The sequence below is a fragment of the Cuculus canorus genome, chromosome 1, assembly GCF_017976375.1.
Source record: "Cuculus canorus isolate bCucCan1 chromosome 1, bCucCan1.pri, whole genome shotgun sequence".
Lineage (NCBI taxonomy): Eukaryota > Metazoa > Chordata > Aves > Cuculiformes > Cuculidae > Cuculus > Cuculus canorus.
Window position 1 is genome coordinate 15677731 of NC_071401.1, and position 25190 is coordinate 15702920.

The window sequence follows — 25190 nt, forward strand, 5'->3', positions numbered from 1 at the left end:
ACAACCCAGTTCCCACAACCACTCCCCTTAAGACTTCTCCAGCCACTTCACCAGCTTTGTTGCTCTTCTCTGGACACACTCCAACAACTCAGTGTCATTCTTGTAGTGAGGGGCCCAAAACTGAACACAGGATTCGAGGTGTGGCCTGACCAATGCAGAGTACAAGGTCACAACCTTGACCTTATGCCGTTCTCCAAGGGACAGTTTTTCTGCGCTGGGGACACCCTTGTTGCAGCCGGGCCTGGCTGCTCTGTCTGTACCTCCCCAGTGGCTCCCAGGGGCTGCGAGGATGGCTGGGGTCCCCAGGAGACTGTCCCACCTTCCAGCTGTTTGTCTATCCATCATCCCTGGGGAACGCCCAGGGAATGAGACACACCATGATGTTCCATGGTACAAGAGAGGGATCCTTCCTGACATACCTTGGGGTTATCCAGGAGGGAAGAACTGCACCCCAGTAGAGGAAAGGTTTTCTTCCTCCCACTGGGGTCTTTATCACAGCCATCACTGGGTGACATCCCCAGTGATGTTGACAAGTGGTAGATCCCCCTGGGCCATACTCACCCCATCCCAACCTCAGGCAAAGGACGAGACCATGCTGGCTTCTTTCTGACAGGGGTAACCTTTAATTAGACAAAAAGCCCCCAAGTGACAAAAATCCCACCCTCCCTTCCCAAAATATCTCGATCACCCCAATTATAACATCCCCTCCTCTCCCAGATGGATAGATAGATGTGGGACAGCAGCATTCCTGTCACTCATGAGGCTGCCTGGGGATGGGGACCCTGGCTGATCAACCCTGGTTGATCCCCAGCATTGTGGTTGTCACCTCTACCATGGGGACAGCATGGTGCCCAGGTCTGCGAGCACTGGCCTCATTTGGACCCTGGGGTAAAAGCAGGAAAATGGGGGGGAAAGGGCAAACATAGGAGGGGTGGTCCACAGAAGCCTCATTTTTAGGGTCCCAACTGCTGTCATCCCAATTTAGGAGTGGGGGGACATCCCTGGTGTCTGACAGGGGAGTGAAAAGAAGATGCTTGTTCTCATCCAGAAGACGCTTCAAATGTCAGTGGTGGCTTCGCTGCATTCCCCAGGCTGCAAAATCCCATGGGAATCACAGAGATGGAAAGGGACACCCCAATTACCAAGAGGTCTCCCCACCAACAGCATCCCTGTGACGTTCAGCTCCCTCAGTGGGGTCCAACTCTGCCTCAAGGCAATGAACCAGGAGGGTTTTAATTCCCCTGCTCTGGAGCAGAGCAGCTGGCAGCAACATGATGATGCGCTTGATCCCCTCCGAGCCCCCCATCCCAAATAAATAAGGATGTATATATATATAATATATATATATATTTAAAACAAACAAACAAACAGAGCTTTCTGGGTGCTGGCAATGGAGCGAGCAAGTTAGCAGGAGTCCCAGGGCAGGAAAGACACCACAGGCGTATTGTCCCTGGGGTGGTCCCACAGCATGGCCGGGGGTTCAGGGGGAGGAAGGGGTGACAGCGCTGCACCCACACACCCCCCACCCCGAAGCAGGCACACACAAAACCGGAGAGCAAGGCAGGTTCCTGGCTGTACAGCATCCTCTGGCTGGTCCCCAGGGACGCTTGTTAACGCCTTCCTCCTTCGTTAGTGCCTTCCCAAGCGAATGCACACCCCACCTCTATCTCTCCAGGTCCCGAAAGCGGTGTGTCCCCTCGCAGTCTGGTGTGGGGGACGGTGGGGGGACCGGGGCTCATCCCCCCAACCCCAAGCACACAGAGAACAGCCGGGTTGGAGATGAGAGGCGCTGGGGCGGGGGGTGGCGGGGAGGGGGTCAGTGCCCCCCTCCTCTGCGTACAGGGGGGCCAGCACCCCCCTTCCTCGCCGGGATGGTCCCGAGGCGGGTTGTGTGGCCATTCATGCTCTCCAGAGGAGGAGGTGGTTGGTGCTGTCGTCCCGGCCCACCGTCTCGCTGCTGCTGGTAAGGCGAAAATCCTCATAGCCGTCCCCTCCACTGATCACCAACATCTTGGGTTTGGAGAGGGTGAGGGTGGGAGCACGGAGGCGTGATGGGTCTCGCTTCTCCGCTTCACTCAGCTTCTCGGCCCCTGCCAAGCACAGCACCCCATCACATCGTCAGGTAGGTCAGTTTTTCCCCGTTCCTCATCCATATCTAATATCATCCCACCAGCAGTGTCCTAATAGCAGGATCTCACCAGCAGGATCCCACCAGCATCACTCCAGAATCTTTCCACCAGCCTCCTGCTGCTTGGAGCATCCTCCCACCAGCATCATCCCACTGGCATCTCATTAACACTGTCCCAGCATCATCTTAGCATAATCTTCCCACCAGCATCATCCTACCAGCATCCTCCCAATGTCACCACCACTTTCTCAGGTGCTACATATTGGCCCCTCAAAACTCCTCTTATGCCTAAATAAGCTCCTCCCGCCCAAATTACTATCTCCTCACCCCTAAACCACCTCCTCCCCGTTCCACCCCAACTTTGGGGCCAGTTTGACTGAGACATCACATGGCCTTCCGTTGGCTTTTCCCCATGGGAATTAGGGTCCAAGGGAAATCTGAAGTCACACAACCAATCTCCCAAGCCCTGGAGCAGGGGCAGCACCCAATATCCCTACATCCTAATTCTTCTAGATTTTAACAAGGCAAAGGAGCGGGAACTCTGACGACTGTATTTCAAGGCTACTCTGGGTTATCTGTCAGTAGGACAGCATTCCTGGTCCTGTAAAAAGCATCCACCCCGCCTCTGGAGAGGGTCAGGAATGACCCCTCTCCCCATCATCCCACCTACCCGTCTCCCTTGGCAACGGGAAAAGGATGTCGAAGCTGTCAGGTAGTTCGATAGCAGTGAGGAAGCGGACGTGGCCAGTGTGACCCTGGGAGAGCCCCACCAGCACCGGGGCTGCCTTGGCTGAGATGGTGAGGGTCAGCACCACGCCAGCACTGGTCCCGATCCACAGCAAATCCTTGCATGCCAGGAGCGCCGTGATCCGAAGGCAGGCTGCCTTGTGCTGCCGGATAATGGCATCCGAGCCTGTCGAGCATCCCAGCTGTCAGCATCCCTCCATGCCTGGCAGGAGGCTGTGAACCCCATCGATGCCACCCATCTCCATTCCCAGGGGTATCAGGGGGACGTGGGACACGAGGAAAGGACCTCGTACCCCCGCCAACTGGCATAAGGTACTCTTGGGGGCTGCCAGATTTGCCTGCATGATTTCGCCATGGGATTATGCAGTTACCTCGGGGCTGCCCTATTCCTACACGGGATTATGAAACCATCCAGGGGATGCCCTATTACCTGGTGGGATTATGGAGCTGCCCAGGGGCTGCCCTGCTTCTGTGTGGGATTAGACACCTGCCCAGAGACTGCTCAATTCCTGTGTAGGACTATGTGCATGCCCATGGGCTACCCTGTTTCCCTATGGGATTATGGGGATGCCAAAGGGCTGCCCTGTTCCTGGAAGGGATTATGCAGCTGCCCCAGGGGCTGCTGTATTTCTCTGTGGGATTATGGAGTTACCCAGGGGCTGCCCTATTAACTCATTGAATAATGAAGCCACCCAGAGGATGTCCTGTGGGATTATGAAGTCCCAGGGGCTGCACTATTCCTGAATGGGATTATGCCACCACCCATGAGTTGCCCTATTTCCATGTGGGATTATACAGCTACACAGGGACTGCCTGATTTCCGCATGGGATTATGCACACAATCAGAGGTGCCCTAGTCCTGCATGGGATTATGAAGCCACCTAAGGGATTTCCTATTACCCGGTGGGATCATGCTGATGCCCAAGGAATGCCCTGCTTCTGCATAGGATTATCCATCTGCCCAGGGGCCGTTCTATTGTCCTGTTTCCCCATGGGATTATGCAGCTGCACAGCACCAAGGGTGAACCCCATGAGCATGACAAGTCAGGTCTTCTTCCCCAAAGCAGGTCAGGATGCAGGAGATATTAAATTTCCCATCACTGGATGCTCTGAGGTGTTGCATTTTCATGGCAGATGATGGGCATGGACACCCACTGAAGTGATGGGCACTCACCGGAGACTTGCCACCAGTGGGACTTACCAGCGAGCATCTTGTGTACCGGAGGGGTGATATCTGCTTCAGCCAACTGCTCGTAGCTGGTGGCATGGTAAAGCCGGACCTGGGCACTGCTCTGCAGCGCGACCCACACGCCGGTCCCTGTGCTCACCATGCAGGTCACACTGCGCCCACTGTCCTGTCCCACCTGGAGGGTGTGCTGCAGGTGACAGAGCCACAGTGATGCCACTGGTGATGCCACCGATACCCATCACTGCCCCCATGACCTCCCACCATCACCCGCAGTACCTCTTGTGCCAACGTGGTGGTGTTGAGGATGATGACCCGGTTTTGGCAACCACACCAGAGCTTCCCCGCCACTGCCACCATCTTGGTGATGGGGCTCCCTGGCGAGCCCAGGGACAGAGACTTGGAGTTTTGGGGGTCCCAGAAGTGGCCTGTGAAGGTGAGTAGTTAAAGCATCCCCAAATTAACCCCATCTTGATCCATCTGATGGAATGCAGCGGCTGGAGGTGCCCATCTCAGTGTCCCCTTTTAGAAGAGATATGAGCTAATTTCCCCAGCAGATGCCAGGGGTGGGCAGGGACCAGGAGGAAGAGGCACACCTCCACCTGGCTCCAATTTCGGGTTCTCCAGCACCCCTCGAGGGATGTCCCTTCTCTTCCTGTGGAGGTACGGAAGCCTCTGGCACCCTAAGCATCCCTCCCCAGGACCTACCTAAGCACCCACCCAACAGCCACTTTGGGGCTGCATTTAACCCCCCTAACACCTTTTAATGGCCTCAATCTGGCCTCACCTGCTTCCCGCTGGTAAGCAACGAGCTCTCCGTTGGCCAATGACACAAAAACCTGGTTATCCAGGTACCTGCAGGGAGAAAAACTCTTTGACAACTCGTCACAGAGCCCTGCTTGGCCACCCCAAATCACCACACTGTGGACATCCTAGAGCGGATAATCTTCCCCGCTTACAAGATGCACATGACTGCAGCAGCGTGTTGCATCTTCATGCTGTTCTTCCTGTTACGGATGTTGTCCGAGGACTGGTACACATGGATGCTGCAGGAGAAGAGAAAAGCCTGAAGCTCACCTGGGATTAGGTCCACCCCATATATGCCCCCCCCCACCCTGTGGACGTACCAGCCATCCTCGGTGCCCAACCACATGGAACTTTGATGGGCTTCAGGGTCAAGGCTGAGGAGATCCTCAAGGCTGCCCCGGGTGAAGGAGCCACGGCTGGAGCGGCGCAGGGCTCGCCCGTCCGTGGGGCTCTCGCCGTGCCGGTTTTGGCCATAGGTGCCGGTGATGGGCATGAAGCTGGGTTCTTGCTCTTCCTCTGAGCTTGTTGTCTCTGCCACTGCCTCCTTGCAGGTTTGGATCTCTTCATCTGTGGAAGAGAAGGAAGAAGGAATGGATCAAACCAGGATCACCTGACACCCACCAATGTGATGAGGAAGAAACAATGCATCTCCTTGCAATACAAAGCCCGGGGGAGGGTGCTGAGCCCCAAAACCCACCAGATTTTACCCAAAGCCACCAGCCCCATTCCAGTGCCATGGTGTTGGGCCAATGCCCCCAGTATCTCTTTTCCTAGAATTTCATTGGCTCAAAAGCCTCCAACTGCAGATTTCCCCAAGGAATGCAAGGCAGGGTGGCCAAAACAATGGAGCTGCCCATCATTTTTGGGGAAAAAAGTGGGTTTTTTAGCTAAGCAGGGGATGGGGAGGACTCACTGCCAAAGCTGGAGGAGATGGTGGAGTGACTGGCTTGGCTCTGCAGTGTCCCCGAAGGACTGGGCGAGGACTCATCATCCGTGTCATCACTATCAAAGGGCATCAGCTCCCTGTTGCCACCGTCAACTGGCTCTGAGAGCTCCAGTGACGAACCCGAGATTGAGATGTGCAGGCACGGCTGTGGCCCTGCATCCTCCGGCTGTCCTGGCATCGGCTCCGAGGAGGGGCTGCCCACCGGCTCGGCACGCTCCCTGCCGTGACGAGGGAAGGGGAGAAAGAAGCAGCTCCAGCATTGCCCTGTGCCTGTCAGCTCCGCGATGCCAGTGGGGATGTCCTACCTATATGCCCGCTTGAGACCAGGAACAGAGGCGATACAGAGGATCCTAGCGGAGCAGACGGCGATACATGCCTCCACTGTGGGCTCCTTTCGGATGCTAAGTAAACAAACCTGTCCCACATAACCATCGCTGTTGCAAACCCAAACCTCGTGGGAGCTTTCTGGGATGCCGTGGGTGGGAGAAGCACAAGAAAACTGTAAGAGAGCAAAAGATGGGATGAGTTGGGTCAGTTGGGAACGACACAGGAGCTCTTGCCATCTGGGGGCAACCCCACCAGGATGCGGAGGACTGTGGCTTCTCTGGAATGCTTGAACCCAGCTATCAAGTACCTGCATGCCACTGCGTGTCTTCATGATGGGGATGGCCTTGAGGAACTCCGGGTCCAGGCAGTTTTTGCTGGAAGCTGGAAAAATCAAATTGGAAGATGAAGAAATGATGGAGAAAAGGGGTCTACCAAGGTGGGGGTGTGATGCCAAGCCCACCACTCTGCCCTCCTCCCCAGTCCCTGGTTATTACCCAGCTTCTTCTTGGCATCCTCAAAGGCTTGCTCAAAGCTGAGCCGAGCGTCAGGGTTGGGGAACTCAAAGATGAAGGACTCAGTGCCATCGGCTTTGGTGGTGCTGAGTTCCATCTTGTTGGGGGGGAAGGCCATGCTGAAGGACAGGGATTGCTTCTCTGCCAGGTCCCGGTGGACGGCAGCCATCATGTCCTTGATCACATCATCCAGGCTCTGGAGATCAGGACAACATTTCAGCTCCCACGGATGGGCCACCACCAGCTACATGCCCATCCTTCCCCTAGCATCTTTCTGAGGCTGCCCCAAACACCCCATGGCTTTGCAGCTGGTGGCATCTGGGCCATTCCATTATCGGACAGTAACGGCCACCAGCCCTTCCATGGGTTCTCCTTCCTGGCAAGGACATCTCAAGTGGCCCCATGGGGAATGCGTCCAGCTAGGGAACAGCACCAGGGCCACCATGTAATGCTGCCCTCACCCATCCCTGAGCATCCTTTGGAGGCTGATCCAATCCTGTTGTGGCCTTGGGGTTGGTAGTATCTGGGCCCTTTGAGGACACTCATGGCTGCCATCCCTTCCACAGAGTCTCCCTGCCACTGAGGACATCCTGGGGGTTCCCACAGGGAATGTGTCCAGCCAAGGAACAGCACCAGGGCCACCATCCCCATACCTGGTGGGGGAAGCTGAGGGTCTCTGACAGCTTGCTGATTTGCCCCAATGTGCTGAGGTCTTCATCAAGGCGGCAGATGCTCTTCTGGATGCTCTCCCGGTTGGTGGCTTGTGAGGCACCTGTGTGGGAACACACCTGCAGCGTTAACTCCTTCTTCCCTGGCGTCACGAAGGACAACCTTCGCCCTACAGCTGGTAGGATGGACAATGGCTTTTGGGATGGGGTGAGACATTCCAGCAGGCAAAGACAAACCTTTGACGATGTCCACGTCCTCCAGTGGCAGCTTCCAGAGCAATTTGTACTTGCTGGCAGTGTCAATCACGCTAGCTGCCGTGTACCTGCGAGGTTAGGGGAGATGACTGAGCTGCACCTCCATCCCAAGCACCCCAAAGCCAGGCCAGCTGGCAGGGTTTATTCCTAGTGGGTTCTCCCAAGGCTGGTGATACTCACAGGCTCATGGAGCTGCGGCGGAGGGAGCCTGACTTTCGCTTCAGCGTGGTGCACACCAGCAGGTCCGTGAAGAGGAAGAAGGAGCGGTCCTTCTTGCCACCCACTGCCTTCTGCAGAGCGGTGGGAGACACCAAGGGGTTAACACTTGTCCCCCACATTGCTGCCCCTAGGAGTGATCCCTGCCTCGGTTTCCTCGTGCACTGCCTTTGCACGGAGAGGCTGCAGGGAGGAACATCTCCCACAACAATAGCTGCACAGGGTCTGGCTGCATCCTCACAAGGATAAAAGGGGACATGGGTGCAATGGTCATGTGGGCAAAGCCACAGGGTCTCACTCACTAGGAAGTGTCAGGGCCATGGAAATGCTAAGCATGGGCTCACTGTGGTTCCCACCTCCAGCCTCTGGGCTGGGGCTACTGCAGGCTCTCCTGGCCTCCTGCCTACTCCAGAATCCATCTTTCCCCATGGACTTCAGGGATATTATATTGTCTCCACCCATCTGTCATCCATTCATCTGTCCATCCTTCTGTCCATCCTTTCATCTGTGCTTCTATCCACCCAATCTGTCCATCCATCCATACATCCATCCACCCACCCATCCACCCACCTTCCGTTCATCTTCCATCTATCCTTCCACGTGTCCGTTCTTCCATCCAGCCCTCCATCTGTCTGTCCATCCTTCTGTCTATTCTTTCCTAATCCATCCATCCATCCATCCATCCATCCATCCATCCATCCATCTGTCTATCCACAGCCTCCTATGCGCACACAGCCACCCCACCATCTGCAACCACAGCCTCCCACTGCCCTGTGCGGTGCATGGTGCCACAACCCTGTTGGGGACAAGAGACTATTCTGCTCTTACCACTTCCACCACCATCTCCTGACGCAGGAACCTGCGGAGCGGGGCCTGGAGCTGTTGGGACAAGGAGGGTCATGAGCATGGAGCCCTGTGGGGAACCCTCACAGTCTTCATCCCTGCAGCACCCACACCCCACCATCTCAGACATGGCACCCTTGCCCCTTCCCAAACCCCTAGGAACCCATCAAGGCCAAGATGGAGAAAGCAGGACCTGAAGAACAAAACAAGTGGCAGAGCCTGGAGTGACCCAGAAAAAGCAGAAATGGTTGCACTCTGGGGAGAAGACCACCCCCTGTAAGGCCCCGTACATACATCCTCCATCCCTTCAATGTGGGACTCAATCTCCTGCACAATCCGGGCATTTCTCTCCACCTCCTCTGCACTCTTCATGCCCTTGTTGATCCTCTCGGCTACTTGCTTGATGTTGCGCTGAGCGTCGATGAGAAATGGGTGGTCGGGGTGGTCCTCTGGTGTGTGTTTCAGGAGGTCCTACCATAAGGACACAGCCGGGACATGACCATGGGCAAAGCCTGGGCACCGGTGATGCCACAACATCCCCAAGCCTAACCCCTTACTGTGCCACTGGCTGCTAGGAATGGAACCCAGCCCCATGCAGGGTAAGTTTTGCAAAGAAATGAAGCCTTGAGCTTTGGCCGCCACCAGCCTGGTCTTCGCCACCTCTAGAGGCCATCAGCTCCTGCAAGAATGTCATCACATTATGTGGACACCTGAAATTTATCTTTGGAAGTGTTCAAGGCCAAGTTGGATGAGGCTTTGAGCAACCTGATCTAGTGAAAGATGTCCTTGCCCATGGCAGAGGATTGGACTAGATGACCTTCAACCCAAACCATTCTGTGATTCATATAAAAGCGTGTATCCATCAGCCTTGCCACCAATAAGAGTGACCCCAGCACAGGGAAACTGAGGCACAGAGGGGGTGACAGTGAGACTGGTCCCAAAATGGCACTGCAGCATCCAGCCTCCTGAAAGAAAGGCAGAAGAGAAGGGGACGACACACCCACAGAGATGTGCTGGGTGGGACAATGAGGTGGCAGTCCTTAGGGTGACCATCCCCAGGAGGGCAGAGCTGTGTTCATGCTTAGGGACACCAACTTGGTGTCAAGGGATGGGAAAAGGTACTGATGAGACCAGTAAGACGTGAGACCCCTAAAAGCTCTAGTTATGTGGAAGCGAAGAGGAGCCACAGTCTCTCCTGCTTCCAGCACAGCACAGATGCCCTCCTGCCTGTACCCAGCTACCCACACCCACCTTCACCAGCAGCTCGTATCGTGGGATCCTCTGCACTGGCTTGATCATCAGGTCAGAGAGAGCTTGCTTCTCCTTATTCTCTCGCATGCTTTGCTGCAAAACACCAGCGGAGGACAAATATGGGCCTGTTAGGTGAAAAGCAGCAGGGAACCAGCACCTCACCAGCCCAGGACCAGGAACAGCATCTATTCAGGGTCAGGGTGACCCTTATTTACACCATCTGGAGTGACTCCAGTTCAACTCAATTTGACCTCTTTCCAATAAAACCAAGAAGAAGGTGGGCACAAAAATCCCAGTCTGACCATATGTTTACCAGTTTGCTCCCGTTAATCCCCATTCCCCTCCACCAGCAGCCTTACAGGTGGCTCCGGACTTTGGCTTGCATCTATGGGGAGAGGAACCAGAACCCACCTCCAGGAACTTAATGAATGCTGGCCGGGCTTCCTTGGCAATCCTGACGGCATCCTTGGCATTGAGGAAGTTATCAATGTAGGCAGAGTAGATGTTCACCAGCACATCCTTGGAGAACTAGCAGGGGAAGAGGAGGAAAAAAAAGTGGATATGTCCTGCACAGACCTTCTGGGCATGCCTAGGAGAAGCTGCCCAAAGGGTTAATCCTGGCTCTGGACCGGTGTGAGGAGGGCTCATTCACTGTCCGTCCCCCTCGATTTCTCAGCCCTGACATTTCTGCTCTCAGAAACGCTCAGGCAGAAACGCTGAGCTGCAAACCCAGCTGGTCGCTGCAACACCCTGCCGTTACGCTAAGCAGACGGTGGGCCTGGAGATCGTCTTCCGTTCTGCATCTCAGGCGTGTTTGGCTTGTCTTTAATCGCTCTCCTGCCTCCTGCTCCAAAATTACTCCTGCTGGGACTATGCCCGAGAACAGACATGCCTGGCTTCCTCAGGGGAAATCCACCACATCAAGAACCTACCGACTGCACAAGGAGGTCGCCCACTTTTTGCTTCTCATGCCAGTTCTGCACGCAGTCATGGATCTGCTCCAAGAACTGCTCGTGGTGCTCCAGCAGCTCAGGGATCTGGTCAAAGATCTCATCCACCAGCGATGGGTCGCACAGCAGTGAGTTCTCTGGCTGCTTCAGTGGCTTCATGTAACCCTGTGGGGAAGCAAAGACGTCAGGATCCCCACAGATTTCTTTTCCTGCCCCCTCATTATGAGTTTTTCAACCGCTGTAAATATGGGCACTGGTGGCATCCTGCAGCAGGGGGTCCCCCAGTGAACACTAGGCTGTGGGACACATCATGAGGAACAGACAGCAGTGTCGCAACAGCATCCCTTGGTCCCACCCCACCCAGTGCATCCCTATGGTAGTGCAGGCAGTGGGACAGTCTGCATGAGGAACCTCCAAAGCACAGTGTCCTCTGTCCTGCAGCCACAGCCTCAAGAGGCTCCAAACCTTTGTTGTTATAAGTCGTGGTCACCTCCATCTGTTACACAGCCTGACCCAGCTGGAGAATCAGGGCAGCACAACCTTGGGATCCAAAAGTTAGTGAGTTCCTGGTGGATTTTAGACTGTTTGGGACCAGGAGGGACTGAGGTGAGCTGGGTGGATCATCTCTTGGGCAACAGCCAACCAGCAATGCCAAGGGTCAGTAGGAAAACTGGGACAAGAGCAGGTCCTCTGCAAGGCTAGGTGGGCAGCTCTGCTACAAAACCCCTTCCTGCTCTCTGTGGGGCAGAGCTGTTGAGGGAAGCAGTGGCTCCCCAGAACAGAAAAGCTGGATTTGCAAGGTATGTGGGACAAAGAAGGCCTTCTCAGGCCTTGCCTCCTCCTCAGCCCAACCAGTACAGGGTGCTAGTGTCCTTCAGGATGTTCGGAGGACCACACAGCTAAGCGGTGAGGACAGGACTCACCGCTGCTTCAGACATCTCTATCTAAGCTGGTGAGGGAGGAGTCATCCTCCAAGGATGAGATTCCTCAGACTGATGGTTTCTTGTGAAGACCCAAATTAGAAGGGCCAAATCCTTCCTAAGGTTCATAACCTGCTTCATCTGGCCTGCTGTGGCCAACATCTCCAGCAAGAGCTGGGCTGGGCTGTGCCACACATCCCACCCACTATGAAACTGCAGGAGTGAGGACCAGATGGGGAAGAAGAGCATGGAGCCAGCCCCTGCCTCAGCACATGAAGAGCATAGGCAGGGCTTGCCCATGCACCATCTGGCTTGCTGGAAGATGATGCTCCAAGATGGTCCCCGCCCGGTAGCCACCATGTTACATGCCACTGGGCCAAATCACAAATCCAAGCACCTTGTCCCAGCTAAGAGAGAGAGTAGAGGATGGCTAGAGCCTATGACTCTCCCCAGAAAGACAGGTCACCCTGGCTGCACTGTACCATGACCCGCAGGCAAGAGCTCAGGCATTAATGCCCTATGGCTCCAACCTGTGTCCAACCAGTCCCTCCAGTAGGGAACTAGTGATTCCCACTCTCCAACCAGACTCCTTGCCCCACCTCAGAGGAGGACACAGCCCATGGGATAACCTACGTCCATGCCAACACCAGCAGCGACACCACTTGACCCCACACCATGTAAAGCTTCCCCCAAAATAAGCCTCAGAGCCAGGCCTTCTCCCCCTCCAAGCCAACATCTGCGCTGGGAGTAGTCTCCTGCAGCAACATCTGGCAGAGCACATCTGAGTCCACTACGGGGACATCCTTGCAAGAGATTTTTAGGGAAAGCTGGATGTTGGGATGATGGGTGCCCCATGCCCTCATGGACCTTCCCAGCAGATGTCCTACAGGCATCACTTTGTATTAGAGCAGAGCTCTGATTTTTTGCCATTTCCACCCGCAGCGATGTGGTTGGGCAACCAAGACCTACGCTAGCATGTCCTAGTCTCCATGGTGTTGACCTTCATTAACTTCTGAAACGTGGGGTGGACTCTGACCATGCTACTTCAGGAGTGCTGGAAGCAGCACAATAAAAAAAGGACCTAGAAAAACCCTTGGCCCATCGCTGCAGATGATGATGCCAAACAGAAAATAGGGAGGCATGGGAACTGGGGGTGTAAAGGGCCCCCCATCATGGAATGGCAATCTGAAATGGACCAGGAGATGGGGTGCAACATGAGGAAGGACTTCTGGGGGGCAAGCAGGGGAAGGGGCTTGGGGATATGATACCCACTAGGTGACAACACACCAGGAATGTTAAGGTCTTGATTTGGGGGATGGAGGTGACCCCCGCACCCTATTACTGTCACTATTGCCACACCTCTCCTACCTTCAGTCCTGCTGTCTCTAACATCGCCACTGGCCCCCAACCCTAATCCATCCCCACACCACATCAGTGCTGGTAGAGCACCCACAGCTCGGGGTCTGACTTGAGGCCCCGGGGATAGTGACAAGCAAGGGGTGGTCACGCCATGATCTGGTTTGGGATGCCACATCCCCAGCCATGCCGCATTACCTGCATCAAGGTGCGCAAGGACTCCACGTAGGACTGTTCTGTGTCCAGAAGTGTCATGATGACGTGTTTCCTCATGTCCTGCCCAGATGGAAAGAAAGACAAGACGAGTTTTAGGGTGACAAGATGGAGGGGAGCTATGTGGCTGGTATCAGTGCCAGTGCAGGGGCTCAGCAAGGAGGCTGAACACTGGAGGAGCCCGGCTAGCGTTCAGCTCCCCTCCACTCCCTCTCCACCCTGATGGAGGAATCTGGGAGGATTAGGAAGTACATGACACCGAGCGCACAGAGACGCCTGGTTTCCTCCACGGCCGCGTCAGGAGCCCGCCCTGGATCTCACAGCCCTACATGGGTCGGTGCCGGCACCCTCCGTCTCTCCAGCGGCTCCACTCAGAGCAGTCCCGTAGGAATTTGCCTCCAGCCCGGCACCCCAGGCACCCCAGTGCTGGGCTGTGGCCCCACAGGAAAGGGATGAATGGGGTTGGGGGAGCACAGGGAGGTGGTGGTGTGGCATAGTCTGCCAGTCTGGGGAAGCAGATGGGTCAAGATGGGTCTCAGTTGTGGGGCCTGGAGACCCCCCTAGCATGCAGCACCCAGGGCAATGTGCCTGCAGCTCATCCTGGGGGTAAGATGCTCCAGAGCCCAGGGTGTGAGACATCCTGCAAGTTTTGGGTGCAGAGATGATCCAGAGACCCTGTGTGCAATGACACCCCAAAAATTTTGGATGCAGAGGTGCTCCAGAGACCCTGGGTGCAAAGAAACCCGAAAACTTCTGGGAACAGAGATACTCCAAGGGCTCTGGGAGCAGAGACATCCCAAATGTTTTGGGTGCAAAAATGTTCCAGAGACAGCCCTAAAGTTTTGTGTGTGAAGATGCTTCAGGGACCCTGGGTGCAGAGATACCCCAAAAGTTTCACCTGTGGAAATGCTCCAGAGACCCTGTGTGTGAGATACTCCAAAAGTTTTGGACGCAGAGATCCTCCAAAGAGCCTGGGCATGAGACACCCCAAATATCAAATATTTTGGTTACAGGGACACTCCACATGCTTTAGGTGCAAAGATACTCCAAATGTTTCGGTGTCAAGATGCTCTGGAGATACCCTGGGTGTGGTGATACCCCAAAAGTTTTTGATGTGGAGATGCTCTAAAGGCCCTGGGTGTGAGAGGCCCCAGATATTTTGGATATGGAGACCCTCCACTGACCTTGGAAAAAAGAGATGCTCCAAGGTGTTGGATATGGAGACACTGTAATGGTGCTGTTCATAGAGGCTATTCAAAGGTCCTGGGTGCAAAGACACCCCAAGCTTTGTGTGCAGGAACACCCCAAAGTCCGTGGATACTTGGACACCTCCAAGACTCTGGGTACAGAGACACTCGAAGCTGTAAGTGTGAGGCACTCCATACTCCATGGGTATAGACATGCTCCAACGGCCCTGGGTGTGTAGATGCTTCAATGATCCTGGGCACAGAGACACTCAAAGTGTCCCATTAATGGAGACACTCCAAAGGCTGGGACACTCCATATGCTGTAGGTGCACAGATACCTCAAACTCTGTATAGACACGAACCATCCAAAGATCCTGGTTGGTTGGACACCCAAACAGCCCCGGATGCAGAGACGTCTCATGGGGCCACAAAGCGTGGGTTGGGAGCAGGTTCCCTTGAACTATAGAGTCTGCCAGCACCACCAAACCCTTGTGACTCCCATGTCCTCATGGGATGAGTCCATGTTCCCCAGCCACAGGGGCTCTGTGTCTCCCACTGGTCCCATGAAGCTACTTGGCAACCACAGAAGAAAGCTTTAACTCAACCATCCTCACCACAGATGAAGGCGACCATCTCCCCAGTGGTACCCAGGGAGCTATGGGAAGGTATCCTGGCCAGATCCTGCTTGGCGCTTGAAACAGAGATGTGCCTCAGTTTCCCCACTCACCCATCAATGTGATATTAGTCTTCTCAGCCAAACAAAAAGGAAACTGCTGTCCAGAGCCAAATATTATGGTAATGAGTCAAAGGTCCCCCAGGAAATCTGACCCCCAAAACACATTGAAGCTGGGGTCCTTGAGGACAAAGGCTAAGACCTCCCCACTACATTACAGTCTGACATTTATTGACATTCTCATTGCCATATTAATTTGTTGTAATAATGGGCTGAAGGGCGCTCACTGGAGGAAAGGCTTTAGAGGTGCAGAGCATCTGACCCCTCTGCCCTGCCTCAGTTTCCTCAACTCTCACACAGCCTATAGTTCCCTGCCTCAATACAATGCTCCCATCACTTTTTCTGGAGCCATCCCAGCTCAGGACTGATGCAAAGGGCCAGATTAGTGAGCTGACCAGGCTGAGCCCCACATGTCGCACCAGTGGCTGGAGATCTGCAGCATCTGGGAGATGCAGGATGAGGCCCAGCCGTTGGCAAGGGGATTTTTTCAAGCATCACAGCAGCAGTATTATTCCAGTGGGGAAAATCCCACTGGGATGAGCAGGAGCTGAGGATAACACATAATGATAATCCTGTCAGGGCAAAGCAGTACCTGGGTATGGGCTGGATGCGCCTCATTGCATCCTTTTTACCCCAGGAAAGCCTTTCCCCCATGGGGCTGATATTGCTTCAGTCTCCATCTGCTCTCCTTAAGGACTCCCCTGCCGCATCCTGGCCTTACCCTGCCTCCTTCGAGATGCTCAGCACCTTCAAGATCAACCCCCTGCCATGATGGGAATTGGGGCATTTCCCCACCAGCCGACGCCTCCGCAGTGTAAATCAGCACCTGGGGGGTTGTGGCAGGGATGGCTCCAGTGCCACCATCACTCGCTCCAGGTGGGAACATGTCACCCTCCCTGTGATCCCAAGAAGCCCGGGGGCAGTAGGCTGAGGATGAGGATGGAGGCACTGTTGCCACGGCAATCGCAGTCCAGACCCCCCTGTAGGTGCCAGGTTCTGCTGGGCGCACACGTGTCCAAACATGACGCATCCATGCATCCCCCATATATTCCCCCCTATCCCACCAGGCACTCCCCCCCCACTCCATTCCCAAGACCCCCCATGCCTTTTCGCATCACCTCGGTACCACCGCGACTGCCACAACCCTTCTCCGGCAGCTCCTCAGCTGCCCCGCCGAGCCCGGAGGCGGCAAAGGCCGCGTCGATGCCGTCCCCGATGTCTCGCATGTCCTCCAGCGCGATGGTGAACTGCGCCAGAGTCCTCACCATCTGCAGCATGCGGGTCCCGGGGGTCGGTCCGTCCCACGCGGCCCAAGGAATAAAAAAAAATAATATATATATATCCCCAGGCCTCCCCTTTAGAATAGTCAGAATGCTGCGCTGGGATGCAGCGAGGAGGGAAATAAAACAGAGGATCTATTTGTATCGATAGGGATCTGTTTGCGTATATATATATATATATATATAAAAAAAAAAAAAAAGCCCTCCCGCAGAGCGGCTGCAGGACGCGTGCGGTGGGCGTGCGCCTGCGTCCGTGGCGGCACGCGGGTCCCTGGCCCCGGGTGCTACCGAGGCACGGACAGGCGAGAGCAATCGGAGATGTAGGCAGAGCCGTGCCCACACACACACGCGCGCATGGATGCAGGCAGGGCTGGATCCTGCTGAGGGGATGCTGTTGGAAAGGCTTTGCCCGAGGAGGATGCTTGATGGGGAGGGTGACGCGCTCTCTCTCTCTCTCCCCCTCTCTCTCCCGGGGCATGTGATTTTTGGCAAGAGGTGGGCACAGATGACGCTGGGTTAGGATGCTGAGCATCCTTGGGGTCTCTGTCCCTATGAACTGGGAGGGTCCCTGGGTATCGCGTCCCCCTCCCCAACCTTGCAGGGAAGCTAAGGCATGGAACAAGCCTGCTCCCCCAAACATCATCACCACAGCACCCACATCCCTGCTTGCCAGGTGATGTACCCTGCCCAGATCCGTTTGTAACACTCCCCTCCTGCTTTGTTAATTAAATCTAATTAGCTGCTTGCCCTGTTTCCACAGCAACGGCGTGCAGCAGGGCTGCGTCCTCCTGTTGCAGCCAGTAAATTTCCTCTTGGTAATGAGGATGATGAACATCCCAGCACAGGGAGGGTGCTGGGGGCCAGGATGGGGCCCATCCCAGTGCCTCCAGCACCCTCCCCACGGTGCCACGCAGAGAACAGCTAACTCAGCATATAATGAGAGGGGAGCTGCAAACAGCCTTAAATACATCCCAGCAGTGGGATCAGGGAGGAGGGACCTGCAGCAGCCAGCATGGGCAGGATGGGTGCCTGTGCTGCACCCGGTACAGCTAACTGCATTAGGGCTAATGAGGTTGTTTGCAAGGCAGCAGCTCCTGCGGCTCTTTCTGCAGCACCATGGTCATCTCAGACCCCTTTTTTTTGCAGTCCCAGACCTGTCTGGGTTGCAAACCCGGACCCATTTAGGTTGCAGCCCTAGATCCATTTGGGTTGCAGTCCTGAGCTGTTGTACGGTCTAATCTCAGACCCATTTCTGTCATAACCAAAGACCCATTTAGGCTGCAATAGGAGACCCACATGGTCTGCAACCTTGGCCCATCTACATCGCAATCCCTGTCCCATCAGGGTTGCAGTCTCGGGACCCATGTGGGCAGCAATCCCAGATCCATTTGGGTTACAATCCTGGGCTCATTTGGGTTGCCATTCCAAACCCATCTGGGTTGCAATCCCAGATGCATTTGGATTACAAACTCAAGACTCATCTGGGTTTCAATCCTGGACCCATCTGGGTTGCAATCCCAGATGAATCTGGGTTCCAGACCCATTTGGGCTATGATCCATCGCAGCTGCAATCCTGGGCCCACCTGTATTCCAATCTTAGACTCATCTGGGTTGCAAACCTGGGGCATTCTGGGATCTAATTCCCAGAGCCATTTCTGTTGTAATCCCTGTTTTATTTGGGTTGCAATCCCAGACCCATTTGGGCCGCAACCCCCAACCAGGGATGCAACCTCAGTCACCAGATCCATTTCTGTAGCAGTCCCAGGACTGTCAAGGTGTCAACCCCAGACCATTTGGGCTGCAACTCCAGGCCTATCTGCACTGCAATTCTAGACCCATCTGGGCTGCAATCATGGCTACAATCCTGGACTCATTTGAGTTCTAATCCCAGAGCCACATGGGATGCAATGCCAAACACATTCCCGTTGCAATCACAGATTCACCAGGGCTGCAACCTTGGACCCATCTGCATTGCAGTCCCAGACCCATTTGGGTTGCAATCCTGAGCCCATCACGGTTGCAATCCCAGATCCATCAGGGCTGCAAACCCTGGGCTCATCTGCATTGCAATCCCAGACCCTGGTTGCAATCCCTGATTCATCTGCATTGCAATACTGAGCTCATTTGAGTTGCAGTCCCCAATCCACCTGGGTTGCAATCGCAAACCCATTCCTCTTGTAATCCCTGCCTCATTTAAACTGCAACCCCATCCCCAGCTGGCCCGCGATGCTGTGACGCTGCGACGACGCTGTGATGCTGCGACAGCGATCTGGCTGCTCCGCCTGCAGCAACGCCCTCAGTCCTCCCATGGCATCAACTCTCCCTGGGGCAAATATAGAGATCTCTCCATCTGCAGAAGGTCCTTCCTACTCCCCAACTACCACCCTTTAACCAGTTCCTTCATTTAACACAGCATCTTCCCGCAGTAGCTTTGCAAGTAGATTCTCTGGTGTCTGCTGCTAAGGTTGAGCTTTCTGCTGATGCGTTTAAAAATCTCTTTCAAACCCACTCAATCTCTTTGGACATTATCAAGGAGGGAGGATGGATGGAGAAAGTTTAAGTCCATTGCTGCCCAGACCAGGGAAGGAGCCAGAATCCTGCTGTGCATCAAGGGGCCCAACAGAGGTTATCTTGCTGTCACCCAGGAAAGAAAAAGCCGGAGCAATGCTGGCTGTTCCCGCCGGCCGCCAAGCCTGGACCCCCCTGCATGCGGCCCGCAGCCCACAGGAAATTCCTGGGAGTGTTTGGCCACTCCAACAGCACTGCCTATTTTTAGGGCTGTCTAAAATATGAGCTGGTTATTTTTAGCAGCATGGCTCTTTGTAAACACCTTTAGTTTTCCTTTTGGATAATTTGAGTTTTTTAGCAACCTAGGTGTTTCCTCCCCCCAGAAACCCCAAATCCTCCCAGAAAAAGCATCCCGAAACCCCAAGAGGCTCATCTGCCATCTCAAAGGGTTATACCAGCACCATAAGGATGTGCCCAAAAATCCAGAGATGGAGGAAATCTGGGATTTGGAGGATAATTTGGCAGCACATCAAATCCAGGACTGGGGGCTCAGGGAGGAGATTTCCCCTCAGTTTTTCCCTCTGGCATTGGAAGCACAACCTGCCCAACCCTGCTTGGCCTCCCGAAGAATGGGAACTCTCCTAGCTTGTGCTATTTTACTTTTTAATAAGCCTCTGGTTGAGAATCCATCATTTTGCTTTTCCCCATCAGGGTTTAGCGATGCAGGAGGAGTCTGAACATCCCCAGGGATTTTAAAACATCTTAAAATACTAAAGGACCTGGCAAATTGTGTCCTGCCTCCACCTCCTGAAATCAAAGAGGCATCGATGGAGGAAAGTTCTAAACCCTTCATTTTTTAAAGAAAAATGGTCTTTTAGATCCACAAGCGATCCCAGACAACATGGCAATCTCTGGTCTCTGAGCCCAGACTGAGACTGGGCACACATCAATACATACAATAATGACACTTTCCGCCACTCTGATGATTCCCTCTCACCCCAAATCCCACTGCTGGTGGGAACTGGATCAGTGAAGACAGGGACACACAGGTGGGTGTCACACACCAGTCACCACTCATCTGGGATGCTAAAGTCGCATCATATGGGAAGCGGGATGCTGTTTAAATCCAAAATTCCCTCCCAGAGCCACAACATGGAGTGTTTCTCTGAGGTCAGTGATGTAATGCGTTGTGCCAGGGCTCAGCTGTACCCTGGGTGCGCTGCAGCAAGGATTTTAATGACCTTGAGACTTCGCTTTTGGGGGAAAAAAATCTGGTTTTAGGAAAAATATGGAGTGTTTTCGACCATTTTGGGAGTGGGATTTGCTGTTCGGGGGCCTTTCCAGCTCATCCTTCCTACAGCTGCCGAAGGAGGAGCTAGCAAGCAAAATTATTCCCGCCCCTCTAAAATGTGCCAAAATTTTTAAGAATAAATAAATACAAGTCTTTTTTTCCCTCATTACAGCTTGTCCCCACCACCAGCTCCCAATGCTCTGCACTGCTGGGGGTATCCTCCAGGATCTCGTAGCAGGGTTGTGCTATGAGCAGCCTGAATCTCAGCATCTCCTTGAGATCTTGGATCTCATTTCCAGTTTGGAAGAAACTGGGGGAACTAGGATTTCTGCACCTTTTCTCTCCCTGGATGCCTCTTCCCAGGGCAGATCCCACTAGAGGGAGCTGGGACATAGAGGAAGTCATTATGGGGGCGATGGGGACAGTCCCCTGCCCCAGAGCGCCCACAGTGCATGGTGAACACTCAAGCTTATCAATTTTAACACACCTTTAGTGTCATTCCTACCAAGACTCTAGGGAAAAAAAAGGCTCAGAAACAAAACTGGATCTACTTCCATCCATCCCAATGCCATAAGCAAACACCTCTGCAGCAAACATCATCACCCTGGCACATAAAACTTGCTTGCACAGCTGGACAAGCCCCTGACTGGCATCACCATCCAAAATAAGATAATGTTATTACATCCAATCCTATATTTCCTCAATTGCTTGGTTTCTGGCAGGAAAATCAGTTGAGAAAATCACATTATCTCCTCTTGGGATGTTTTTAAGCAGGAGGTTTGATAGAGTTTTGTAGGGCTTTCGAACCAAACCCATCCAACCTTCACCCTGGGATAAATGATACTCAGCCATATGTCCCACACAGCTCTGTCCCTTCCCATTGGTGGAGGAATAGCAGCCACCAGACACAGGAAGACATTGCTTTAATGGGTCGCAGCCCCTGGCATCCTCAGGGACCTATCACCTCCACCCCTGGGTATCAGTCATTGCCATCGCTGAATACTGTCATCTCAGCCCCTGGTACCAGTCATCTCCATCCCTGGGCACCAGTAACCCCCATCCCTGGTATGAGCCACCCCATTCCTGCATACCAGCCACCATATCACTGGGTTTGTCACTCTATCCCTGGATACCAGTCAACCCATCCATGGTATCAGTCACCTCCATCTCTGATACCAGTCACTTCCATCCCTGGGCACCAATCTCCCGCATCCCTGGCACCGCTCACCCCATCCCTGGGTACCACTCACCTTCATCGCTGGGCACCAGTCACCCAGTCCCTGGATAGCTGTCACTGCTACCCCTAGTACCAGTCACCTCCATCCCCAGGTAGCAGTCTCCCCATCCCTGGCACCAGCCCCCCTGCTTCCTAGGTACCAGTAACCTCCATCTCTGGTACCACCACTACCATTTCTTAATACCAATCACTTCCATCACTGGTATCATCTACCTTCATCCCTGGGCACCAATCACTTCTATCCCTGGGTATCAGTCACCACCACCTCTGAGCACCATTCTTCCCCCACCCCTGGCACCAGCCACCGCCATCCCTGGTACCAGTCATCCTGTTCCTGCGTACCATCATGGCCATCTGGGCACCAGCTGCCTCCATCCGTGGGTCCCAGTCACCCCCATGCCTGGTATCAGTCACTGTCATCGCCTGGCACCAGTCACAGCCATCCTTGGGTATCAGTCTCCTGGTCCCTGAATACAAATCACCCCTTTCCTGGGTACCAGACCCCTCTCCTTACCCCTGAGACCACCAAGCCCCATGACCTGGAGAAATCACCCTCCACACCCCAGGGGAACACGAGGACCTGTGCAGCAGAAGAGGGGCTGTGCCCAAGCCAGGACGATGCCATACAACATCACGTCTGGGGTTGCATCCCCTCCCCACCCAGCCGCTCGCTGTTCTCCCATGGGTAAGAAAAGTCCGAGCTGCTTTCCAAAGCGTAATTTCTTGAAAGGAAATAAAAGCATAAATCAGCAGCTCTGATTCAGCTCTGCTTCGGTTACTAATAATACTCCTGTGTTTATTCGCAGCCCTGGGGCTGGAGATGTTTGCTTTTCCCTCGGTCGTGGTTTTTCCCAGGCTCCCAGCTTTCAGAGAAGCCTTGATTTGTTCAGGGATGCTCCCATGGAGAAACGCAGCAGCATAACTGCCTCTGAGGCAGGGAGGAAGAGGAGGAGGAGGGCAGCTTCAGACCCAAATGGATGTGCCGAGAATTCAGCTGTTTTCCCTTCTCTGACTTCTCGGCTGTGGTGATTCATCCCGGGAGGACACGGCCTGGCTGTAATTCTGCTTTTTAAGTGTGAGAAAAAGCCAGGAATAAAAAACAATGTAATTGGAGTAACATTTTCAGGGCAGGGTGGAAGGACACTGGGCATCCCAGTGTTGTCCTGGTGAGTGGCAGAGCCGGTAGTGGTGCCGGTGGGATGGGCAGTAGGGAGACAGGAGGAGACTCATTTCCCAAAGAAACAAAAATTTATCCCATAAGTGTGTCATGGGGATATTCCCATGGGATTTACACGTGAAATCAGGGTTTGCATCACTGGTGCTGGGGTGCAACGGGTTCCCTCCCCTCCTCCAAAATGTGAGGCTCAGGATCACGCTGGTGCCTCTCCGGGCACCCTCCCTATGCTGCTGGCAGCACCCCAGAGTTGCGCCCCCTCTCCCCATGCCCCTTTCCCTCATGATCTGCAATGCTCACCCCAATTTACCCCCCTCTGCTGCTGCCATCCATCCTCCGGTGCATTTGCAGAGCGCTTGCAAAACTCATGTCATCCTGGTCAAGGACACGGCAGGGGGCTTGCAGGCCCCCTGTTTGCAGCCAGCCTTTGCCGAGCCCTAGAGCAGCTTTCACCAAATATGGAAGGTTTTTTTTTGCCTCTGGTTTTCGGCACGCAGGCTGCAGCCCAAGAGCACAGCTTTCCAGATGCTGAGGTCAGCTGCTCTTCTCCCTCCCCTCCTTCTCCACTGCCTCCCGGTGTGCTTGGCTCTGCACCCACCAGGCGAGGGGTAATGCCACCTCCCAACTCACAAGCATCCCTGGATCCCACTTCCAGCATCCTCTGCAGCTGGTAGAACTCACATCCCGCATCCTGCAGCACCCCAAAAATAATAGTTATTGGGATTTTTAGGGGCAGAGGGAAGCCAGGAAGAAAACTGCCCAATGCTGGTGCCCCTTGGCATTGCTGCTGTGTGCCAGCCTGGCAAATGTGGGTGGGAAGTGGCTAGTGCCCTGGGTGACTGGTGGCATGGATCCAGGTCACAGGGGTGCAAATGAACTTGGGGTGCCCAGGAGGCTGCTGGTCTGGCACTCAGGGTGCGATGGGTACCAGGAGATGATGGGCATCCAGATCTCCATATGGACCCAAAGTTCTGGGGGCACCAGAAGTCACCCAAGAGCCAAAGGGCACTCAGGAGGTGACAGATGCCCAGGATCCAGTAGGTACCAGGAATCCATGGGCACTCATCAATCAACAAGCACAGAGGAGTTAGTTGGCATCCAGGAGCCAACAGGCATCCAGAAGCTCATGGGCATCCAGAGTCCATAGGCACCCAAGAAATGATGGATGGCCAGCATTCAACAGGTACTCAGGAATCCATGGACACCAAGACATCCCCAAGCAACCACAAGATGACAGGCAGCCACAAGCTGATTGGCACCCAGGAGCTGATGGATACCCAAGATGCAAAAGATACCAGGAGTTCATTCGCTCCCAAAAATCCACAAGCATCCAGGAGTTTATGGACACCCAAGCGCTGATGGGCACCTGAGAGGTGATGCTTAGGATCCAACAGGTACTAGGAATCCATGGGCACTCAGGTATCAATAACTACCCAGGAGGTGATAAGCACCCAAGAGACAGCAAGTAGCAGGAGCCCATGGGCACCCACAAATCCACAAGTATCCAGGAGCTGACAGACAGGATCACACCCAGGAGCCAAGGAGCATCCAGGAGCTGATGGACATACAGAGGCCAGGAGTCCCTAAAAGCCCATGCCATGCCCCTGGCCTGGCCCCTCTCATGCCCCTCCCACCTGAATACACATCCTTGGCATCAGCCTGGATGCAAACACTGGAAGAAGACCCTCTTTGTGCCTATGTGAGCCTCCACCCCCAGCGTCATCCATGTCCCATGAACACCCAGTCCTGCAGCAACCCATGCTCAATGGGTCCCCTCGCCCAGCACAGCTGCAACTAGGGCATCAGGGAGCGGCCGGGGGAGGACCACAGACCTCGCCAGGAATGCCCACATCCCACGTCACATCACAGCAACGCATCACATCACAGCAAGGTGAGAGGTGAAGCCTTCCCTGCCGTGTCATTGTCACAGTGGGACCCCAGGGCAGGGAGGGGGGTGTGAAAAAAAAAAGGGTGTTTCAGCATCTACTGACCTGTGCCAGGTTCAGATGACCGAGGGACGAGTTCCCTTTCTGCTTACTGAGGCTCTGAGGCATCTACATCCCATCTCACCAGGGTTTGGGGCAACTGAAAAAAAAAGGGCCAAACCCGATCCCCTACTGCTAGCGACGGCGTTTCTGCCGAGGGGTCAGGAAGAAACCCTTTCAAAAAAAAAAGCAAGAAGAAAGATGCCAAATCAGGGCAGGCTGACGAGTCTGCTGCTACTCCAGCTAAAAAAAGCAGGAAACCATATCCCAGGCTTTGAGATGCCAATCTTCCCCTGCAAACAACTCCCTTCTTGTTTTTTTTGGAGAGTACCAGCAGGCTCAGGAACAGGCAGTCACAAATAGTAACTCCATGGCACCACCAAGGAAACATTCTCCAGTCCCAGGAACCATGTGGGGATGCTGATGTACCCATGTCATGATGATGGCTCCTCCAGAGAGGATCTGTTGGT

At 54.3% G+C, this 25190-nt stretch overlaps 1 protein-coding gene across 1 annotated transcript in view; it reads right to left on the reverse strand.

The window, feature by feature from the left end:
• Positions 1–674: 674 nt before the first annotated feature.
• ARHGEF17 (Rho guanine nucleotide exchange factor 17) overlaps positions 675–25190 on the reverse strand; it is a 34628-nt gene continuing 10112 nt past the window's right edge. The window contains exons 2-21 of the mRNA XM_009566513.2: positions 13311–13388; positions 10819–11001; positions 10298–10414; positions 9887–9979; positions 8930–9106; positions 8621–8671; positions 7757–7866; positions 7559–7644; positions 7307–7425; positions 6636–6849; positions 6449–6522; positions 6120–6313; positions 5782–6032; positions 5189–5435; positions 5021–5107; positions 4849–4916; positions 4341–4489; positions 4077–4251; positions 2799–3041; positions 675–2090 (exon numbers count right to left, since the gene is read on the reverse strand). Of these exons, the coding sequence (XP_009564808.2) occupies positions 1900–2090; positions 2799–3041; positions 4077–4251; positions 4341–4489; positions 4849–4916; positions 5021–5107; positions 5189–5435; positions 5782–6032; positions 6120–6313; positions 6449–6522; positions 6636–6849; positions 7307–7425; positions 7559–7644; positions 7757–7866; positions 8621–8671; positions 8930–9106; positions 9887–9979; positions 10298–10414; positions 10819–11001; positions 13311–13388 (2907 nt within the window). The 3' untranslated portion in view covers positions 675–1899. The remainder of the gene's footprint in view (positions 2091–2798; positions 3042–4076; positions 4252–4340; positions 4490–4848; positions 4917–5020; positions 5108–5188; positions 5436–5781; positions 6033–6119; positions 6314–6448; positions 6523–6635; positions 6850–7306; positions 7426–7558; positions 7645–7756; positions 7867–8620; positions 8672–8929; positions 9107–9886; positions 9980–10297; positions 10415–10818; positions 11002–13310; positions 13389–25190) is intronic.